Below are 20,495 nucleotides of genomic sequence, written 5' to 3'. Positions count from 1 at the left end.
TTCCAGCGCTCCCAACACAGAGTCAAAACAGCGACGCACACGCAGAGACTTCCGGGGTTTTGTCCGTTGGCTTGTATCGATACGTCAAGTGTCGATATGTCATCTGTAAGCGCAGGACCCCGAGTCGATCTGGCAGCCGAGTCAATCTGGTACCAACACCGTCTTTGTCTCTCACAAAGACACGAGTATTTAGATAAATAAGAGTCATGAAATAAAACAGCATTTTTATTGTCGTGGATTCTGGCAGAATTCTCAAGTACTGTCCCTTTAAATGGACATCAACAGTTTGATGGGATGGGAAAAGCAACACGGCGCCCTGATTGGCCTCTCCAACGATGACATCACGAGCCCCCTGCCCAGTACAAACCAGCGCCCAGTACAGACCACCTCCCAGTACAGGCCACCTTCCAGTACAGGCCACCTCCCAGTACAGGCCACCTCCCAGTACAGACCAGCACCCAGTAGACCACCTCCCAGTATAGGCCAGCGCCCAGTACGGTATGTCCTCCGGCCGACCATCCGGGTCTTCGTTCCATAAACCTCGGCCAATTGGAAAATATTATCATTTAATCACGCATTTGTAGTTTGCATTAATCAGTGTAAAATCAAAATAAAGCCTTGACCGGTCCTTCAGAGTGGAGTAGATTCTGGACCACTGCAGGATTCCCATCAAGAACTCTGTTGTGTTTCTTGATTAACTTCTTAGTATACGTTTCTTAATATATTATGTCAGTCATTCAGGCACCCGGAATATTTGACAGTTATCCAATTTATTATGAAACCATCCAGGCCTGAAACTCACAACCACCAACACATAAAATCAGTCCTGTGCATGTAACCTTACCTGAATATTTGAAAACCAAACCGATTTTTATTTTCATCCCCAGAAACAGCAAATTAACTTTAATATTTAAGATTAATTGGTGGAACAAACAGCATCCCCTGTCCATGTTACTGGCCAGGGGAGGCAGACCCTCAAGAGTGATATGAGGTGATTCTGAGCAGTGTTCTGAAACCATGTAGCAGCTCATTTGAAACTCTCAATGTTTATTGGTTTGTATGAGCTTTGTGATGTGAGCCATACCTTGTTGGCGTGTATCTTGTTGTTTTTTATGCAGGTCCAATCCCTGGATAATGCAACACACCACGGCGATCTTCAACCACAGAAGCCAACATCCACATTAACCCGTAATCAATTCGTCCAATGAAGGTGTCCTCTGAAGCACCAACTTGTTTTTGTCTCAGGCCTGCTGCTTTGGTCAGTTAACACACAAGCCATGTCCTGGTCATGTTTAGCTCCCCCTAGCGCTCTGACAATTGAATCACAATGCCTACTTTAATTTGAGATTAAGTATTTTCAAATTTGATTTAATTTGTATACAAAATTATTCTAAATACAGTGTTTCATGAAATATCTTTTCATGGCTCTAAACCCTTCAAGTGATCAGAACTATCATTGCTGTGATCTTGAACTTTGTCTTGAAAGTGTGATGAAGTATTTTTATGATGAATGTGAATTAGTCATGCAATGTAAAAGTTGTGCAAGAGAGGCTGGAGAGCAATACAAAAATAAATAAGCGTAGAGTGGTGCAGTACCGACAATAGGTGGTCAAATCATAGTTGACATTATTTTATTTTTCATTGAATAACTTCTAATTTATTTGTTTCTGTGTCTTCGGACCAAGAATTGAATCAGAAGAAATAAACAAGTCCCAAGATCGAGTGTACAGTTCTGTCCGAGAGAAAACAACAAACCATGGTCATCACATCTCACCCACCATCTGCTCTTAGCTGTTATGGCATTTTAAATACGCTTTGAATAGGACTTTTGACCGAATAAGCAACTCGTTTTGAAACATATATTAGTATCCTCACTTGAAAGCAACCTTGAATAAACGTGGTTCCCTGGGTCTGTGCATAAGGAGCTGACCGAGGGCCAGAACAGAATGGTGCTGATCAGAGACCAGTCCTCTGAGGGGTGGAGACAGTGATAGACAAACCTAGACCCCACATCTGAACCTCCCCGTCCTCGTGTTGCTCCGGGACCCCGCTCCAGGCCGTCCCGTTCACAGGGGTTCAGATAGAACGGTGATCTGCTGTTACTCCAGTGTAAAAGTCATTGTCTAGAAAAATATTGAGATTTACATGAACATAACTTTTGACTATGTTACAATAAAAACTCCAGGTGTGTGTTGAAGTTGCACAGTGGGTTGTACTGTATAAATATTGTATAAAATAAGGCAGTCTTTTCAGTAGGATAAACCAGATACAAACATTTCTGGGAGGAAAAAAAAAACTAATTTCAAGTCCAAAAAAATGTTTTCACATATATTTCTGCTGTTTGTCAAATGTCAAGCGTTTTACAGCATTAAACTAGGAGTAAGAGACTGTTGCAACAACACACACACACACACACACACACACACACACACACACACACACACACACACACACACACACACACACACACACACACACATTCTCTCTCTCTCTCTCTCTCTAGATGGTCAGAAATAACATAGCTTATGCAACATCACATCCCTGGACAAATCAGTGAGACAAAGACATTTCTATTATTGTTTACAGTGCAATAAAATGGTGTCATACATCATACAAGTAATAATTATGGACTTGGAGGGTTATAGTATTACTCATCTTAATCAGCTTTGGCTTTGCTTTTTTTAAATTTATTTTGTTCTTTTACCTAATTCCATGTATGATTTTTTTAGAACAGGAAAAATAAAATTGGAACATCTAAATGAAAATGAGGATAACCAGACCATCTGTAATCCATGACCTATGATCATCACGTTGAGGAAGTTTGTCCCTCAACGGTGGCCTTTATTAAATTCTCACACACCCTGAACCTCACATCTCTCCCACTACACTCTCATGACGGACAGGTCACCGCACACACTCTGTTGTGTCGGAGCTTGAAGACGAAGACGAGACGGAAAACCAAAATAGAAAAGCGTGTTTCCATCCAGTGGCCTCCAGGGGGCAGCAGTGGGCAGCGCTACTCTGCCCAGGAGGAGGAGGAGGAGAACGAAGTGGAATAGGGTGAGGGTGAGGCTGAGGAGGAGGGGCAGAAGGAGGAAGAGGAAGAGGAGGAGGGTGAGGAGGAAGAAGAAGAGGAGGAGGGGGAGAAGGTGAAGGAGGACGAGGTGAAGGTGGAGGAGGGGGACGCGGAGGAGGAGGCCGGAGAGACGGCGACCGGACCTGAAGCGGGACTGGAACAGGTCCCAGTGTAGTTCTCAGGGCTCTGCAGGACCCAGTTTATGAACAGGAGGCTCGGACGGAGAGGTCCTCCTCTCTGACGCCGACGGGAGGAACCCGCAGTGGGGCCAGGAGGAGGAGAAGGAGGAGGAGGAGGAGCCTCTGTCAGGACACTTTCTCTCAGTCATATCACCTGACCACCAACTGTACCCGGCTGGTGCAACAAGTTCAAAAGGAAATTTGTGTGTGTGTCGATAGATGTGTGTGTGTATGTGTTTGTGTGTGTGTATTTATATATATGTATATGTGTGTGTCTATGCGTGTTTGTGTCTCTATGTGTGCATCAGCTAATGTGTACCACTGTGTCCCCGCGTGTCCCCCCGCCCCCCGTCCCTGCGTTCATCCCCGCCCGCGCCCCCCCCCCCCCCCCTCGCGGGCGGGGGTCCCGCAGCGAGGGTACAGGTTCCGCTGCGGCGTGGCGTGCTACAGAAACGGGGAGGTGCGAGGCGGGAGACCCCCCCTCCCCCGGGGGAGGCTGGGCTCACAGGGGAGAGAGTCCACCCAGCGGCGTGGAGGAGGAGGAGGAGCAGAGAGAGGCCCCCCCACTGGACGGGGTCCGGGCGTGGCATCCCGGGGAGGGGGGGGGGGGGCTACTCTGGGGGGGGTCTGAGCTTGTGCAGCTTCCTGTCGTCCATGCCTTTCCAATACTTGAAGTTGTTGTCCAGATGCTGCATGAGGTTCGGCAGGTCGGCGAAGGCTGGAAGAGGAGAACAAGGTCAAAGTTCAGGAAAGAGGGCAAAGGTCACAGGCGCAGCAGGCTGTGGTTTTAGGGTCCATGGTTTGGGGGTCTTCGCTCTTCGTCTTACCGTCCCAAGCGTCGAACATATCCGTGATGAAGTAGTCGATGAAAGAGATCTGGGACTTGGGAATGCTACAGGTGTTCCTATCGAAGACGGGCATGACCACCGGAAGACACTGCCTCTTCTCCTCGTCCGTCTGGAGCACAGGACACAGCACATGTTAGGAACACTCTCTCCCTGTTAGCGCTCTCCCTGTGACCCACTAGCTCTCTGTGACCCACTAGCTCTCTCCCTGTGACCCACTAGCTCTCTCCCTGTGACCCACTAGCTCTCCCTCTGTGACCCACTAGCTCTCCCTCTGTGACCCACTAGCTCTCCCTCTGTGACCCACTAGCTCTCTGTGACCCACTAGCTCTCTCTCTGTGACCCACTAGCTCTCTGTGACCCACTAGCTCTCTGTGACCCACTAGCTCTCTGTGACCCCCTAGCTCTCTGTGACCCACTAGCTCTCTCCCTGTGACCCCCTAGCTCTCCCTCTGTGACCCACTAGCTCTCCCTCTGTGACCCACTAGCTCTCCCTCTGTGACCCACTAGCTCTCTCTCTGTGACCCACTAGCTCTCTCCCTGTGACCCACTAGCTCTCCCTCTGTGACCCACTAGCTCTCCCTCTGTGACCCACTAGCTCTCTGTGACCCACTAGCTCTCTCCCTGTGACCCACTAGCTCTCCCTCTGTGACCCACTAGCTCTCCCTCTGTGACCCACTAGCTCTCCCTCTGTGACCCACTAGCTCTCTGTGACCCACTAGCTCTCCCTCTGTGACCCACTAGCTCTCCCTCTGTGACCCACTAGCTCTCTCCCTGTGACCCACTAGCTCTCCCTCTGTGACCCACTAGCTCTCTCCCTGTGACCCACTAGCTCTCCCTCTGTGACCCACTAGCTCTCTCCCTGTGACCCACTAGCTCTCCCTCTGTGACCCACTAGCTCTCCCTCTGTGACCCACTAGCTCTCCCTCTGTGACCCACTAGCTCTCCCTCTGTGACCCACTAGCTCTCCCTCTGTGACCCACTAGCTCTCTCCCTGTGACCCACTAGCTCTCCCTCTGTGACCCACTAGCTCTCTGTGACCCACCAGCTCTCTCCCTGTGACCCACTAGCTCTCTCTCTGTGACCCACTAGCTCTCTCTCTGTGACCCACTAGCTCTCCACCTGTGCAAAGTACTCCTCCGAGATACGGCCAGCCCACTCGATGCACAGCTCCTGCGGTCGGCAGGGGTTGGAGATGTCCGCGCACTTGATGAGCATCCTCTTGATCAGGATGCGGTTCTCCGGCGTGGTCAGGACCCCCTTTACGGACTCCTCGTCACCGTTACCCTGGAAACAAGACGGCCAATCAGAGGAGCTTAGCATTAGCATGGTTTAGCATCTTATCCTAGCTATCTTTGTTGTATACAGGGAATGGGTTAAACTAGTGATTTTTAGTGCTTGGATCTTGGTTCTGTGAAGATCCTTAATTTACCGAAAGCAATATATTGTTGTTTCTCTTTCTTCTGACAAATGTACTTATTTAAGTTGCTCTGGATAAAAGTGTCAGCTAAAGGCCCTAAATGTAAATGTAAATGTAAAGCTTACTCTCAGGACCTATGACTGGATATGACCCTGGTTTTTAGAGCCCACTTTAACACACTTATCGATGTTTGTTCTCAACAGGGGCCATGACTGTAGTCCATGGGGGAGAGATATAGGTTAGCCTCTAGGTTGTGTTACATAGCTAATCTCGACAGAAGATAGCAAAGTTTGTGAGAGTGGCTATTACACCCTTGAACTATCCCTGATTAGTTTTGTATTTTTAGCACACAACGTGCGAGGAAGCCTCATTTGGTTCACACACACACACAATGTTTGATCTTGTTCTTTGTTCCGAAAAGGCGAGAGGAGAGTTGATGATCTATTCTTACTTACGGTGTGGCCTACATCTAACTTCTAATTAAGGACTTTAACTGTTTGACATCCTGATGTTTACGATGGGAATGCCGCAGAGGCCAGCGTTCCACACCCCGCGTGTGTCTCCGCATCTCTGCTGGTTCTCCGAGCGTTCTGCTCAGCAGACCAAACTCTGCTCTCGGTGGGAGAAGATAAAATAAAACCCTGTTCTGAATGAAGCCTGAAATGTTGTAATGAAGTCAGCGTTCTTTTTATTTATTACTGCCATCCGTGTCTTAAAAGAACCGACATCTTTTAAATGGCTGTGCTAAGCATTCCACACCCAGACGGGAAAGATGGAACCAAACTGTCAGATTCCCCCCCCACACACGTCTCCGCGGCCTCGCTGTGGCGACGCCTCCAGGCCTCCGGGCCGGTAGCTCCGCACACACCTGCTGCCCGCGGCCCCAGCTGAGGGGCCCGGCCAGGCACACAGCTCCACCAGGACGGGCTGACTGGTGGAGATGTTCCCAAACCATTTTTCAATCCCAATATAGATTCAGATTCCTGAACTTGAGTATTGGCCGATACAGAGTATAAAACAATAAAGCATCTATTATTATAACTACTCACAGCACTTGTTCTTAGTGAAGGGTTCTCTTACGATGACAGCGATGTTCACCTACTGTCGACAATTTCTTTTTTCAGAACTCGATCATATACATTTTTAATCTATTATTAGAACAATACATTTGCATGAGCATCCATGTATTTTCGACTTAGTAGATCGAACGCACGTACGTCGGAGATGACCTGTTTCTCGTTTCGACTTTCCACCTCCGACCGTTAACGAACGCAGCATAACACAGTAGTGTTGGTGATGTTCTCAGCCTGTGTAGTAAATGAGTCATGTGATGGTATCGGATCGGCGCATAGACTTGCATCCTCGCCCATACACAGGCAGTGCTGGGGGAATTTCCTGATATCGGTATCAGATCCACTTTACTTACTGATGAACCACCAGTGTGTTCACCAATGGTCGGTTTTGACCCGCAAGTGTCTCATCGCCTGAACCATCGAACCAAACCGTCTCACACTGTGTGTGTAAAATACCGAAGCCTGTGGCTGAACTCCAGACGCTCACGTCTGACATGTGAGGGTCTGCTGACGCCTGCTCACCCCGTTCTCGTCCAGCGCGGCTAGTGGCTTGTTGATGCTGTTGACAAACTTGTTGACGTGTTCAAAGTGCTTGGTCATCTCCGTGGCGAGCACCATGTCGATGATGGCTTGTCGCAGGGTCCGGTACTCGTTACTGCAGAAGGAACACAGTGACACACATGAAACATGAGACATGAGACAGCGTCCGGTACTCATTACTACTAGAGGAACAGAGACACACGCATGAGACATGAGACAGGCTCCGGTACTCATTACTGCCAGAGGAACAGAGACACTCGCATGTGAGGGGGGAGACGGGACAACAGAGGAATAGAATGGGTGAGAGGGAGAGAGGGAGAAGAGAGAGGAATGGATTGGCTGAGAGAGGGAGAGAGAAAGAGGAGAGGAATGGAATGGGTGAGAAGGAGAGAGCGAGAAGGGGGATGGATTGGGAAAGAGGTAGAGAGGGATGGAGAGAGAGAGAGGAATGGAATGTGTGAGAGGGAGAGTGATTGAAATGGAGTGGGTGAGAGAGGGAGGGAAAGAGGGAAATGGATTGGGTGAGAGAGAGGGAGGGAGGGAGAGAGAGGGAGAGATGGTTAAGTGAGACGAGTGTGCTTGGTTGCATGAAAGTGTGTGTGAGGAGTTGTGCTCTTCTGATGGCAGTGACAGTGGGAATGAATGGCCTGCATTGTTGACCACCCCCCCCCCCCCCCCCCAGGGGGATCAGTGCATGTGAGCCTCGGTGCTCGGGGATCAAATCACATTACCAGCCCCCCCCTCCCCAGCCTGGCCCGTGTGACTCAGATGATGTTGATAACATGTCCAAACTTTCACGGATAATGTCAGCAATTAAAATGATCACTGGAGTTTTCCATGCTTCCAGGACTTTGTAAATACAGTGAGGACCATTCAACTGCCCCCCCCCCCCCCCACCTCCTTTTCCCCTCAAAAGATCAGATCTCTACAGGGCTTGTGGGCTGTGTGTACAGTACAGACAGGACCTCTGGCCAGGGGCCGCGCTGGGTTCATGTCAGCTGGGACAGCAGGGGGTTCATGTCACCTGGGATAGTGGTGGGTTCATGTCAGCGAGGACAGAGTGGGGTTCATGACAGCTGGGACAGCGTGCGTTCATGTCAGCTGGGACAGTGCTGGGTTCATGTAAGCTGGGACAGCAGGGGGTTCATGTCAGCTGGGATAGTGGTGGGTTCATGTTAGCGAGGATAGAGTGGCGTTCATGTCCGCTAGGACAGCGGGGGGTTCAAGTCAGCTAGCTCAGACAGCGGTGGGTTCACTTCACCTGGGACAGCGATGGGTTTCTGTCAGCTGGGACAGCGTTGGGTTCATGTCAGCTAGCTTGGACAGCGGGGGGTTCAAGTCAGCTAGCTTGGACAGCGGGGGGTTCAAGTCAGCTAGCTGGGACAGCGGTGGGTTAATGTCAGCTAGCTGGGACAGTGTGGGATTCATGTCAGCTGGGACAGCGGGCGTTCATGTCAGCTGGGACAGCGGGGGGTCCAAGTCAGCTAGCTGGGACAGCGGTGGGTTCATGTCAGCTGGGATAGCGGTGGGTTCATGTCAGCTAGCTGGGACAACGTGGGGTTCATGACAGCTGGGACAGCGTGGGGTTCATGTCAGCTGGGACAGCGTGGGGTTCATGTCAGCTGGGACAGCGTGGGGTTCATGTCAGCTGGGACAGCGTGGGGTTCATGTCAGCTGGGACAGCGTGGGGTTCATGTCAGCTGGGACAGCGTGGGGTTCATGTCAGCTGGGACAGCGTGGGGTTCATGTCAGCTGGGACAGCGTGGGGTTCATGTCAGCTGGGACAGCGTGGGGTTCATGTCAGCTGGGACAGCGTGGGGTTCATGTCACCTGGGACAGTGGGGGGTTCTTGTCAGCTGGGAAAGTGGTGGGTTCATGTCAGCTGGGACAGTGGTGGGTTCATGTCAGCTAGCTGGGACAGGGGTGGGTTCATGTTTGCTGGAACAGCGGGGGGTTCTTGTCAGCTGGGACAGCAGGGGGTTCATCTCAGCTAGCTGGGACAGTGGTAGGTTCATGTAAGCTGGGATGGCGCGGTGCCTACCGTTCCATGTTCTTGAAGATGTTGCACTTGTCGTCGCGGGTGGTAATCTGGAAGGCCAGCGCGGCATGGTGGCTCTCCAGCACCGCCGTGTCGTTGTACAGGATGGCAAGCTCACTTCCTGCATTGCACAGGAAGCTGTTGGTGCGGCCCGGGTGGTCCACGTCGTGGACCGTGGCGGCGATAAGTGCCGCCACCTCGTCGATGGGGTCCAGGCTTTGCTGAGGACGGAGGGATGAGGATGTCAGGTGGGGAGAAACAGGACCCGGGCAGGAATACAGAGCAGCCAATCCGTGTTCTGTTTTTATACGAGGACGGCCCCTCGACAGACTCGACAGGAAACAATGTTTTCCTCGTCACGTTTCTATAATCCATCGCTGCTGTTTGGGTGTCAGAAGAGGCCAAATACTTCATAAAGGAACGTCTAAAAATAAACACCACGTAAGATTTAGTCAGGTCTGTTCTTTGAGTCTCTTCTATTGTCACTCCACCTGTGTTTTCTACAAATAACCCGATAGATTCGCCGAACTGTTTCCAGACCAAATCTTTCCCTCATGGATTGTCCCCCCCCACCCCCCCCCCCCCCCCCTATGAAGGCCTTGCAGGCCAGCCTGCTAATGGGATTAGGAGTGAGATTATCATAAGCATGCTGCTCGGTTGAGAATGATCTTAAAGCCTCGGTTGGTATCCTGGAGGGTGTGCAGGGCAAAGCGCTCTTTATCGTTTTGAGTGGATGCAGGCGGATTGTTGTCTGTAAACTCTGCGTGTTGTCGTTGTCTCAAACTACCACTTACACAGTAGCGCATAAGAGTGGAAACTAATCAGCTGCTCTACTTTTAATACCGCGTCGGCCGTGTGGATTCATGTGTCGACGTTAACGCGTACTTTCATGTGCTGCTTGATGTTCCAGGCCTATTTATACCAACAAATCATGGGACTATAGGGTGAAGTGGGCCTGACACAATCAGAGACGTAACAACAGGCCATTGATCGCTTGTGTAAGCGCCCGTTTGGTTCTGTAGTTTATTCAATGTAGGACACAACACAATGGCACTCTTTATTTATATTTGCTATGTAACCGCTCCTCTGATCTTCCAGAACACGGCCCGAGGGCATAGGTACTCTGACCTCACAGGCCGCTGACTAAGCCAATGAAAGATCGCTTCCCCCAATGCCAGAAATAGATTATTTGGTAATCAGCTTTAGCCCACGCACACACCTAACCGGTCCACCAGCGCCTGACACATTCTGACCCCGGGCTGCCGGGGTTCATCAGTGGAGGGAACTAGCCGAAATTAAAGATATTAAAAACTATTCTGAGAAAAAGATTCATTCTATTTTTAGATGTGATCTTATGAATAGAAAAAGGCGATCTAATTGTCCACATTTTATTCATCGGCAAGAGTTTAACGGTCCGGTTTTACCCCTAGAAAGATTTGAATGATGATACCCTACCCTCCTCAAACTCAGAGCAAGTACCAGTACAGTGTTTGGCATTAAGTTAAATACAGAAAAACAAAAGAGAAAACAAGGTCAGAAGCAGGAAGTGACACGGTTTTTTCAAATTAACCCCCCCCCCTCCCCGACTCGTCTGCGGCGCTTCTCCGGGGGGCGTGGTTACCTTGACCCTCTCCTTGCACAGGAAGTAGGCGGTGGCATGCAGGACATCGGCGGCGTGCGTGGAGTTGTGGTAGGAGTTGCTGGAGTGGTAGTTGGCCTCCACCCCCTGCAGCCAGGACCGCAGCACCGCCTCCGGGCAGTTCAGGAACTCACACACCCTGAAGCGCGAGAAGATCTGCATGCCCAGGAAGGTGAGCGGCCTGCAGGGGAGGACACACACAAGGAACACAGAAATCAATAGAGAACATGTGAGTTCAACCACAAAACTAATTCAGTAGAGAACATGTGAGTTCAACCCCAAAGGAATCAGTAGAGAACATGTGAGTTCAAGCACACAGGAATCAGTAGAGAACATGTTAGTGCAGAAATGAAAAAACGAATTCAGTTGAGAACATAGTGCAGCCGTGGCAAATGTGTGGTGGTGTCATCAAGATGGCCGCAGAGCGGCACAAGTTTTAGCGCGAGCTGCGGACCCCAGGACCCGAGGACCCCCGGACCCCAGGATCTTACCTCTTCATGGTGGCCGCCTCTACGGTGAAGATGTCGAAGTCCCAGGAGTCCTCGTTCTCCATGGTCACGGCGATGCGGGGCGGGATGTCGTTGAGGGTCAGGGGCGTGGCCAGGTGGCTGGGCGCGTGGGGGGCTGTTGGGGGGGACAGGGGGGGGGACAGGGTGCCGTTAGGGTCAGACTCTCTGGAGACCTGGGGGCACTATTGCGTTTTCTTTCACAACACTTGCTTATAGAATCTTATAGAAGCAACGAGCTTGAAACCAATGAAATCCAAATAAGAAAACAGAGTTGCTCCGTAGGCTTCTAGCTCTGTCTTGCCCGCACATTACGTCACTACTTTTGATATGACTCTACGGAAGCCTTATGGGTCCATGCTAATATTCAATCGTAATAATAATATAATAATCATGTAATGTATAGAATACAAAACAATAACTCAATATATACAAATGAGACTTTTACTAAATATGTCTCTGACAGGCACCTTGTGCAGTAGATTCAGGGTCACAAACACATCCTGGATTCATGTAACACGACCCAGAAAAAAAAGGTAAAAGCTGGATAAACCGTGTTGTATTTTTTGGTGATACAAACTACTTGTGGACGTTACGTAAACGGGACAGTCCCAAAATAGCGGTGTGCAGGAAGCGGGGTGTGTTCTTACGCTTGGTGGAGAAGATGTACTCGTTCCCCGACAGCCTGCGTAATCCATCCTGCAGCGCACAACAAATAACACAGATTAAGGGAGCACACACACACACACACACACACACACACACCTCGATAATGAGACATATGTGCCATTGAGAAAATGGCCGTGCCACATTTATGAATTGTCAACAGGATAACACATCAGCATGCAGCCGCTCAAAAGCGGACTGTGAAACGACTCTTGTAGTTTTAAAATGTGCTTTATTCTACGAAGCAGAGGAGGAAACAACAGTGTGTGCTTGGACGTCGGCGTGCCAGTGTGCGGGGTCCGGGCTGGGGTGTTTACCTCAGGAGGGAGAGAGGAACAGGGGGAGACTCCTCTTTGACCTGGGCATTGTCTGTGGCAGCATAGCTTCTGTACGCACAGGCTATTTATGGCCTCAGCCTACCCCGCCCAACCCACCCACAAGATGACAGCTCCCTCTCCAACGGCTAAGACTGCGCGCCCCCAGTCACAATCCGGCTCCCACCCCCGCGCTGGAGTGTGCAGAGTGAGACTACGCATCTACACACTATGACCGCCGTAAGGCAGGGCACACACACACACACACACTTACACATACTGACACACACACACATACTGACACACACACACACACACACACATATTGACACTCACAAGCACACACATACTGACACACGCATTGCCCTGAGAAACATCCAATGGGGGTGCTGGCCTAGTCCAAGTAGGCGGTGTTAAGGCCAGCTTTACAAGGCCCCTCCCCATTGAGGAACGAACACACACATACACACACATCTCCCCACTAAGGCCTGTAGTCCCCATGTAGGACTAGTCCCCATGTAGGCCTACAGTCTTTCCAGTGGTATTCCCGGGAGCAGCAGGATGTTTCAGTCCCAGAGATCAGAGGGGAGGAGCCTCAGTGTGTTTGAGATAGAGATAGAGTGTGTGTGTTGGGGGGGGGGGGGGGGGGGGGGAGCTTTCCTCCCAGTCTATGGGAGCATAAAGGACAATCTAACACTTCCACTAGGGACAGTGCCAAGACTGCCAACTTGGCACTCTCTCTCCTTCTCCACGTCACTCTCCCTCTCTCCTTCTCCACTTCACTCGCTCTCTACCTCTCCCTCTCTGAAAACTCTTAAAAAAATGATAAACACACACACACACACACACACACCTTGTGTGGTTCATGTCAGCGAAGACTCTCTAGAGCTACTAGTGATCGAGACGCCGTTCCTCCACAACCAGGAGTTAACCTTCTGCTGGGGGGGGGGGGGAATTGAGGAGATGGTGTCTGAGCCTCACCGTCATGAGCCCCCCCACCAGGTCGTTGGTGTGGGGGTCTTCGTCCTTGGTGCCTAGCGCGGGGGAGTACAGCTCAGTGGTCCTCAGGATCTCCAGCACCCGGTCCAGGGCCTCCGCCACCGGCATGGGGCTGCTCTCCTGGGCCGCGTTGATGATGTTGATCACCTGGGGCACCGGGCGGAGGGGCTTAGCACCGGGACAACTCACATGACTGACATTCACATTCAGGCCATTTAGCAGATGCTTTTATCCAAAGCCACTTACAATAAGTCCATTTGTCAGAAGAACGAAGAACAACAACATATCTCTGTCTGTACAGTAAGGATTTTCATAGAACCACCACTAACAATCACTAGGCTATCCCATTCCCCGTACACAGCAAAGATAGCTAGGAGAAGACGCTACACCATGCTAGGTACTGTGTTTAGTTATCAGAGGGAGGTCAGGGAGCGATGAGGATCTGCAGAGTGTCACGGGCCCCTCATCCTTCTCCTCCTCCTCCTCGCCCCCACCACCACCCTCCAGACCCGAGTCATGAGACAGAAAGACAAACGCAAACCACCGGGCGTATGATGGAGCCAAGGGCGGGAGTCATGGGAGAGGAGGGTAGGAGAGGAGAGCAGAGGAGAGGAGAGGAGAGGAGAAGGAGAGAAGGGAGGAGAAGGAAGGGGGAGGTCGGGGAGCAGAGTAGGAAGGAGGAGAAGGGAGGAGAGGGGAGGGGGCCTACCTTGGTGATGGGGGCCTCGATGGTCATGGAGTGGATGCGAGCCATGGACGAGTGGCGTCGCTGGGAGCTCCCTGTCGACAAAAACAAACCAAGAACAACAAATCAAAATGGACTCCAGAGACGGTGATCAGCCCTCCCACCACTGTCACTTCCTGTTTGTGTCTGCGTGTCCAATCAACACTTAATTGGGCAGGACAGGTTCGCAGAGGGCTAACGAGGCGGCCAGAGACACCCGGGTTTCCATTGTTGTTGTTTCTCCCCCCCCCCCCCCCAAATCCTCCTCCCCCCTCCCTCCCCCTCACCGTCGCTGCCCCGGGACGTGGTGGATCGGACGTCCAGAGAGCCTTTCCTGCGGTCCTTGTGCTTACTGGACTGGATGTCTGGGGGGGGGGGGGGGGGACGGGACAGAGAGAGACAGAGAGAGAGAGCGCGAGAGCGAGGGGAGAGAGACAGACAGAGACAGAGAGAGAGGTACATGTCACATTAGCAGATACAAACGCTGCCCTTTGCCCACAGGTCAGCGTAACCTTGGTAACAAGCACATTACCCCCTACCTTACACACACACACACACACACACACACACACACACACACACACACGACGTGAGCAGATATGATCAGAAGAAGCCCTCACCAGTCTGGGACTCGGCCTGGACTCCAGGTTTATCATTCTGCACACAAAACCACAGGTGAGCCATTTGGAACCAATCGACCAATGAGAGACCAGATGGATCACATTGAACACAAGACCCACCTTATTATTATCATTTAAAGGCCTGTTGATAGACACATAGTGTCTGATTTTTCTGTGGAAGACAGCAGAGGGTAATCAGCAGAGCAGAGTGGAAACAGGTGGATCTCAGGTGAGTGATGTGGACGCAGTGATGCATTTTGGGACCAGCAGGGGGCCACCTGAGGGCCGGACTCACCCTCCCTGTCCAATCACAGGTGTGATCTTCACATTTTGTTGTATGCTGTCTCCGTTCCTCTTTTTGGCGTAATAAATCCCCTGCCACTCCTGACACGCCAATAACACACACACATACACAAACACACACACACACACAATTAGTTGACAGACATAAACATAAAGAGGGCCTCAGGTGTTCAACAAGGCTAACATATATTACATAAAGACATTATATATATATATATATATATATATATATATATATATATATATATATATATATATAACCGTTCTGAGCTGAATTCAGTAAGTGTGGGTCAAATTCTACGCAGTTTACATTTGGAAACAAACATCCAATGTTTGTAATAACATGGAACATATGACATATATAAGTGATCATCTACTACTACAATAAATCTATGTTTATTCACAAGCATGCACATATTTGTAGGTGAACATAAATGTGCACGCAATTGTTAATGAGCCAGTAACATAAGTACTTATATAAACATGTGTACATCTATGGTATTAATTTATAATAACTCATATTTTAGGCTGAGGGACGGGGAGTTAAAATATACATCAACTACATCAACAACAACAAGCAAGCAACAAGCCTTTTGCATATGTTGGTTCAATTTGAATAAAAGGAATTAAAAAAATACTAAACGTGTGTGTTGTGGTGAAATATGTGTTTGGTGGTGAATTTTGTGTTGCGGTGAAGAGTGGTGGAATGAGTGTGGGGTCTGCGGAGGGCGGGGGGTGATCCTGCTGCGTTCCGGCACAGCCGTTTCATGTCCCCCCCCCCCCCCCCCCCCCCCCACCGGTCCCGCGGCGCCGCCTTTAAAAGCCCCGCCCCGCTGGTCGTCTGCCTGGGGTGTGACCTTCTCCCCCCACCCAGCGCCCGTACGCACATGAAGCCGACCGAGGGTTCAGAGTGTGAACGTCACTCCTCCTCCACACGGCTGCTCACTCCTGCTCAGCATTCCGTGATTTAAGAGCCGCTATGCTGTGCACACACACACTCTGACACTCTTTGCTGCGCACACACACACTCTCACTCTGAGGGTGAAGGGGGGGGGGGCGTGGCCTGTTGACTGAACTTCGGCAGAATACTTTAGTGACGACTGTGGTGGAAGACGCTGTGGAAATGGGTGTGTTTGCGTGTGTGTGTGTGTTTGCGTGTGTGCTGTGAGTGATGGACACATTACAACCTACCTTTCCTTTTCGTATGCAGGAGTTTATTGTTTCAAGGAGATCTGGTTTATTCTTCTCACTTTTAGGCACTTCGATAATTTCCTTCCCTATTAACTCCCCTTGTTGGTAGCCCATGATTGACTCATAGGCAGGGTTCACATACTGCAGGCAGACACACACACACACACACACACACACACACACACACACACACACACACACACACACACAGATAATTATAGACTTGTTGGTCAACATCAAAACACATGAGAGAGACAAAGAGAGAGAGACAGAGAGAGACAAAGACAGACAGACAGACAGACAGACAGACAGACAGACAGACAGACAGACAGACAGACAGAGACAGAGAGGGAGACAAAGAGAGAGACAGAGAGCGACAGAGAGAGAGAGATATAGACTGAGACAGAGAGAGAGACAAAGAGAGAGACAGAGAGCGACAAGAGAGAGAGAGAGAGAGATATAGACTGAGACAGAGACAGAGAGAGACAAAGAGAGAGAGACAGAGAGCGACAGAGAGAGAGATAATGAAAGAGAGACAGAGACAGAGACAAAGAGAGAGAGACAGAGAGCGACAGAGAGAGAGATAATGAAAGAGAGACAGAGACAAAGAGACAGAAAGAGGAGAGACAGAGCGACAGAGAGCGAGACAGAGAGAGAGAGAGATATAGACTGAGACAGAGACAGAGACAGAGACAGAGAGAGAGAGAGATATAGACTGAGACAGAGACAGAGACAGAGACAGAGAGAGAGAGAGAGAGAGAGAGAGAGAGAACGAGAGAGTGACAGAGAAAGACAGAGAGACAACGTCACAATTGGAAGCGTGTGATCCAGATTTACCTGAATGACCTGATCTTCAGACGTGATCTCTATGGCCTCTTGGCTTTGTTCCAGCGCTGTGAAAATAGCGTTCCCAGCCCTGCCCCAGGAAGGAGGAGACAAACACATCCAGTCGATCCCAGTTCACAGGTCACCACGACACACGAGAGGAACCTTCAGTCCATCGAGGATCATTGGAACGCAGCTGACACTTTTCATCCATCATTGGTTGATGTTAATGCCTGATTGTGTATGGTGGAAACGGTTCTAAGAACGACAGCTGATTACAAACAGTGGTAGAACACTTTCACAGCTGCTGGGAAAGACTCGCTAACTCGCTGCTCCATCATTGTCCACATCCAGAGTCACTAACATTAATTAAACTCATCTAAAGATCATATTTCTGTTTAATCTATTATTCACTTAGTCTCTAAAATTTCATAAATGTCTGGTGTGTGGTGAGCGTTCTGGTGCAGGTTGGCTGCCGTGCATCATCCAAGTGGGGGCTACACACTGGTGGTGGTAAGTGACGTCCCCCCCTTCACTGTCAAGAGGGGGACTTGAAAAGCGCTATATAAATGTAATGATTATTTATTATAAATAACACGAAATGTCCATCAGAAGTTACCAAAGTGACATACTAAAGCTGATCGCTTTATCTGACGACCAAGACCAACGATACCGTTACAATTTGACGAGCCATGAACCAAACTTGCATTACCAGCAAACTGACGTATTTTCACTCAGGCTTCAACGATTGGTCGATTCATTGATGAATCGACCAATCGCTTCCCTCACCTCAGTTTAAACTGCGCCCGCAGCTCGCCGTGCTCCAGCTGCAGCAGCTCGTTGTAGCACGCCATCGCGTTGGCATTCTCTACGTATCTCTGGGGGTCAGAGGTCAATAAAGCAGAGGGATTCAGAGGGGCGGTCCGCGCCGCACAGGTCAAAGGCCACAGGCCCCTGATCAGGCCGTGTGTTTCTGCTGCCTTTGTTACATCGTCCCCTCACTGTGTGGATCACTATTTTTAAGTGGATTCATGTTACTGTCCTTCACAGAGTGTGATGTGCAATAACAAGGACTTTGTCAGATATCAGAAACATAATCTCTGAACATTTAAATTCAGATGATGCATTATGCTGCTCTCATAAGTCTCTGTGTTCCGTACTGTTCCGGTGATATTTTAATATTTTATGGACATTGTGTATTTGTAGTAGCATCTGACCTTTCAACTCTTCTGTTGGCGCTAAAGAACAGTTACGTGTGCCATTGTGGATTTAGGAACTGTATTAATGACATCTACCGTGACCTGTCAATTCTGCCTGTACATATAGTGACTGCACCTTACTGATATTTTTTTATCATGTATCATTGTAACTTTGAATATATATTTGCTGCTTTGTTATTGGTCCAGGGAAATGATTGCCTGCAGTTCCAGCCAAGACCACTAGGCTGTGTTGCTAGAGAGCATCTCTCCGTGTTAAGGTACAGGTCTGAACTCACATCTCATCCAGACACGTGGAGATGGAGGAACAGCGATACAAAGTCAACCCATACAGTCAGGAGGTTATGGATGAATACAAGTGTTGACATACACACTCACACAGACACACAACTTTATATCACGTGATTTTTTTTTAATTTAACTATACTTTATGTATGTACACTTGGACATTTACCGTCTTAGCCCAGTCCCCCACAAACACACACAGACACACACTTCAACTCACCCTATTAAAACCAGCATTGATCAGGGGCATCACAGAGGCCTCCTCTCTGTCCGGCCTTCAGCAGGAGAACATGTGTTAGCACAACGCTAAGCTAAAGGGATGCTACAGTCCTCTCCATCACTGGCCCACAGGTCTGAATCATCACACACTGACCCACACACACAGTTAAGCAGACTATATCCCTACTGATTCATGGATTCATTTATTTAGGCTTTCTTTTGATGTCCTTACCTTTTCACCACGGCAACTATCACAGTGTTTTCTGAGGAGGGGATCGCTCTAATGGACCTACAAGAGAAACACAGAGGGTCCCAGTCAGGGCAGCCAATGGGGTTAGAGGAAAAATAAAAAAATAAAAACAAAACAGAAGTGGCATCAAATCAATCTCGTGTTCAATATGTCACAGCAGAAGGCCCCCAGGACCCATGGCCGGTTGGGGGCCCCTGTGCCAGCGGGCCCCCAGACCGGTGGCCCCCAGGCTGGCGGGCCCCCGTGCTGCTGCTTGGGTCGGCCCTCAGGGGCCCTGAAAGAATGCAGTGTACAGTGGCACTCATCGGCCTGTGGGCTCCACAAGTCAGTGGAAATAAAGAGCCTTTAGTTCTCCATCAGTGAGGGGGGAGGAGCAGGAGCAGGAGGAGGAGGAGGAGAGGAGGGGCCGCGAGCGTGGGCTGAACGTATGGACTTGGCTGGAGATGAATAGGGGGAGCGTACGCGGCGGGACTAGGGTAAAGGGAGGTTTGTGAGCGTGCTTTTGGTTTCAGGCCGGAGCTAAAGATAGGAATAGAGAGAGCGCGAGAGAGAGAGAGCGGGAGCGAGAGAGAACGTGAGCAAAAGAGAGAAAAATAGAGCGCGAGAGAGAGCAAAAGAGAGAGCAAAAGGGAGAGAGAGCCAGAGAGAGGTATTGGATCTAGGAGCCACTTGTTACTTAGCAGCGGGGGCCCCCATCGTGACCCAGCATGTGAACAGCCCTGGGGGCCAAAACACGCCTTTGGGTTCCCCCGAACCCCCCCCCCCCCCCCCACCCAGCTGGGAGTCCACACAAACACACACACACACACAAATTCCTCCCCCCGCTCATTCATCATTATGTTAATTACACTTACCGGCAAAGCGCTTCAGCGTCGAAGTGTCTGGAATGTCGGTGGTCCATGATGACGAGGTCGTGGTGCTTCTCCTGGAAGCTCTCGGCGGCCGACTCGGCGCTCCGCACAACACTGCACCTGAAGCCCGCCTTCTCACACGCAGAGCAGAACCCATTGCTCTGGCTGTCCTCTTTGGCAAATACTAACAGTACCTGAAGACAGGGAGACCCCGGGGTCAGACAACACCTGGGACTACCAGGAGCAACCATCAAATAACTCATAACATCACAACCAACCAGTAGCATGTCATCTGCATAACTTTAGACATTACACATCACAACCAATCACAACGCAGTTCACGTGACACCACAACGCACAGGACTCGAGGCAGGAGTAGGTTCAGACCCCTCTCTCTTTACTGGGTTCAGACTGGGTTCAGACCCCTCTCTGCACTGGGTTCAGACTGGGTTCAGATCCCTCTCTCTTTACTGGGTTCAGACTTGGTTCAGACCCCTCTCTCTTTACTGGGTTCAGACTGGGTTCAGACCCCTCTCTGCACTGGGTTCAGACTGGGTTCAGACCCCTCTCCGCACTGGGTTCAGACTGGGTTCAGACTGGGTTCAGACCCTTCTCTCTTTACTGGGTTCAGACTGGGTTCAGATGCCTCTCCGCACTGGGTTCAGACTGGGTTCAGACCCCTCTCCGCACTTGGTTCAGACTGGGTTCAGACCCC

The 20,495-nt window shown here is 50.2% G+C and overlaps 1 protein-coding gene across 1 annotated transcript in view; it reads right to left on the bottom strand.

Moving 5' to 3' along the window:
* Positions 1–3,660: 3,660 nt before the first annotated feature.
* The window catches only part of pde8a (phosphodiesterase 8A), a 35,719-nt gene continuing 18,884 nt past the window's right edge, over positions 3,661–20,495 (bottom strand). Inside the window, exons 3-22 of the mRNA XM_079736698.1 lie at positions 19,784–19,974; positions 18,912–18,968; positions 18,681–18,735; positions 17,748–17,836; positions 16,971–17,049; positions 16,134–16,274; positions 14,935–15,023; positions 14,760–14,811; positions 14,640–14,676; positions 14,307–14,384; positions 14,005–14,075; positions 13,278–13,442; positions 11,967–12,015; positions 11,302–11,434; positions 10,793–10,991; positions 9,175–9,392; positions 7,116–7,248; positions 5,223–5,387; positions 4,083–4,212; positions 3,661–3,973 (exon numbers count right to left, since the gene is read on the bottom strand). Coding sequence (XP_079592824.1) covers positions 3,867–3,973; positions 4,083–4,212; positions 5,223–5,387; positions 7,116–7,248; positions 9,175–9,392; positions 10,793–10,991; positions 11,302–11,434; positions 11,967–12,015; positions 13,278–13,442; positions 14,005–14,075; positions 14,307–14,384; positions 14,640–14,676; positions 14,760–14,811; positions 14,935–15,023; positions 16,134–16,274; positions 16,971–17,049; positions 17,748–17,836; positions 18,681–18,735; positions 18,912–18,968; positions 19,784–19,974 — 2,238 coding nt within the window. The 3' untranslated portion in view covers positions 3,661–3,866. The remainder of the gene's footprint in view (positions 3,974–4,082; positions 4,213–5,222; positions 5,388–7,115; positions 7,249–9,174; positions 9,393–10,792; positions 10,992–11,301; positions 11,435–11,966; positions 12,016–13,277; positions 13,443–14,004; positions 14,076–14,306; positions 14,385–14,639; positions 14,677–14,759; positions 14,812–14,934; positions 15,024–16,133; positions 16,275–16,970; positions 17,050–17,747; positions 17,837–18,680; positions 18,736–18,911; positions 18,969–19,783; positions 19,975–20,495) is intronic.

The sequence above is a fragment of the Pollachius pollachius genome (assembly GCF_949987615.1).
Source record: "Pollachius pollachius genome assembly, chromosome: 5".
Lineage (NCBI taxonomy): Eukaryota > Metazoa > Chordata > Actinopteri > Gadiformes > Gadidae > Pollachius > Pollachius pollachius.
This window is presented reverse-complemented; position numbering and strand designations above follow the sequence as displayed.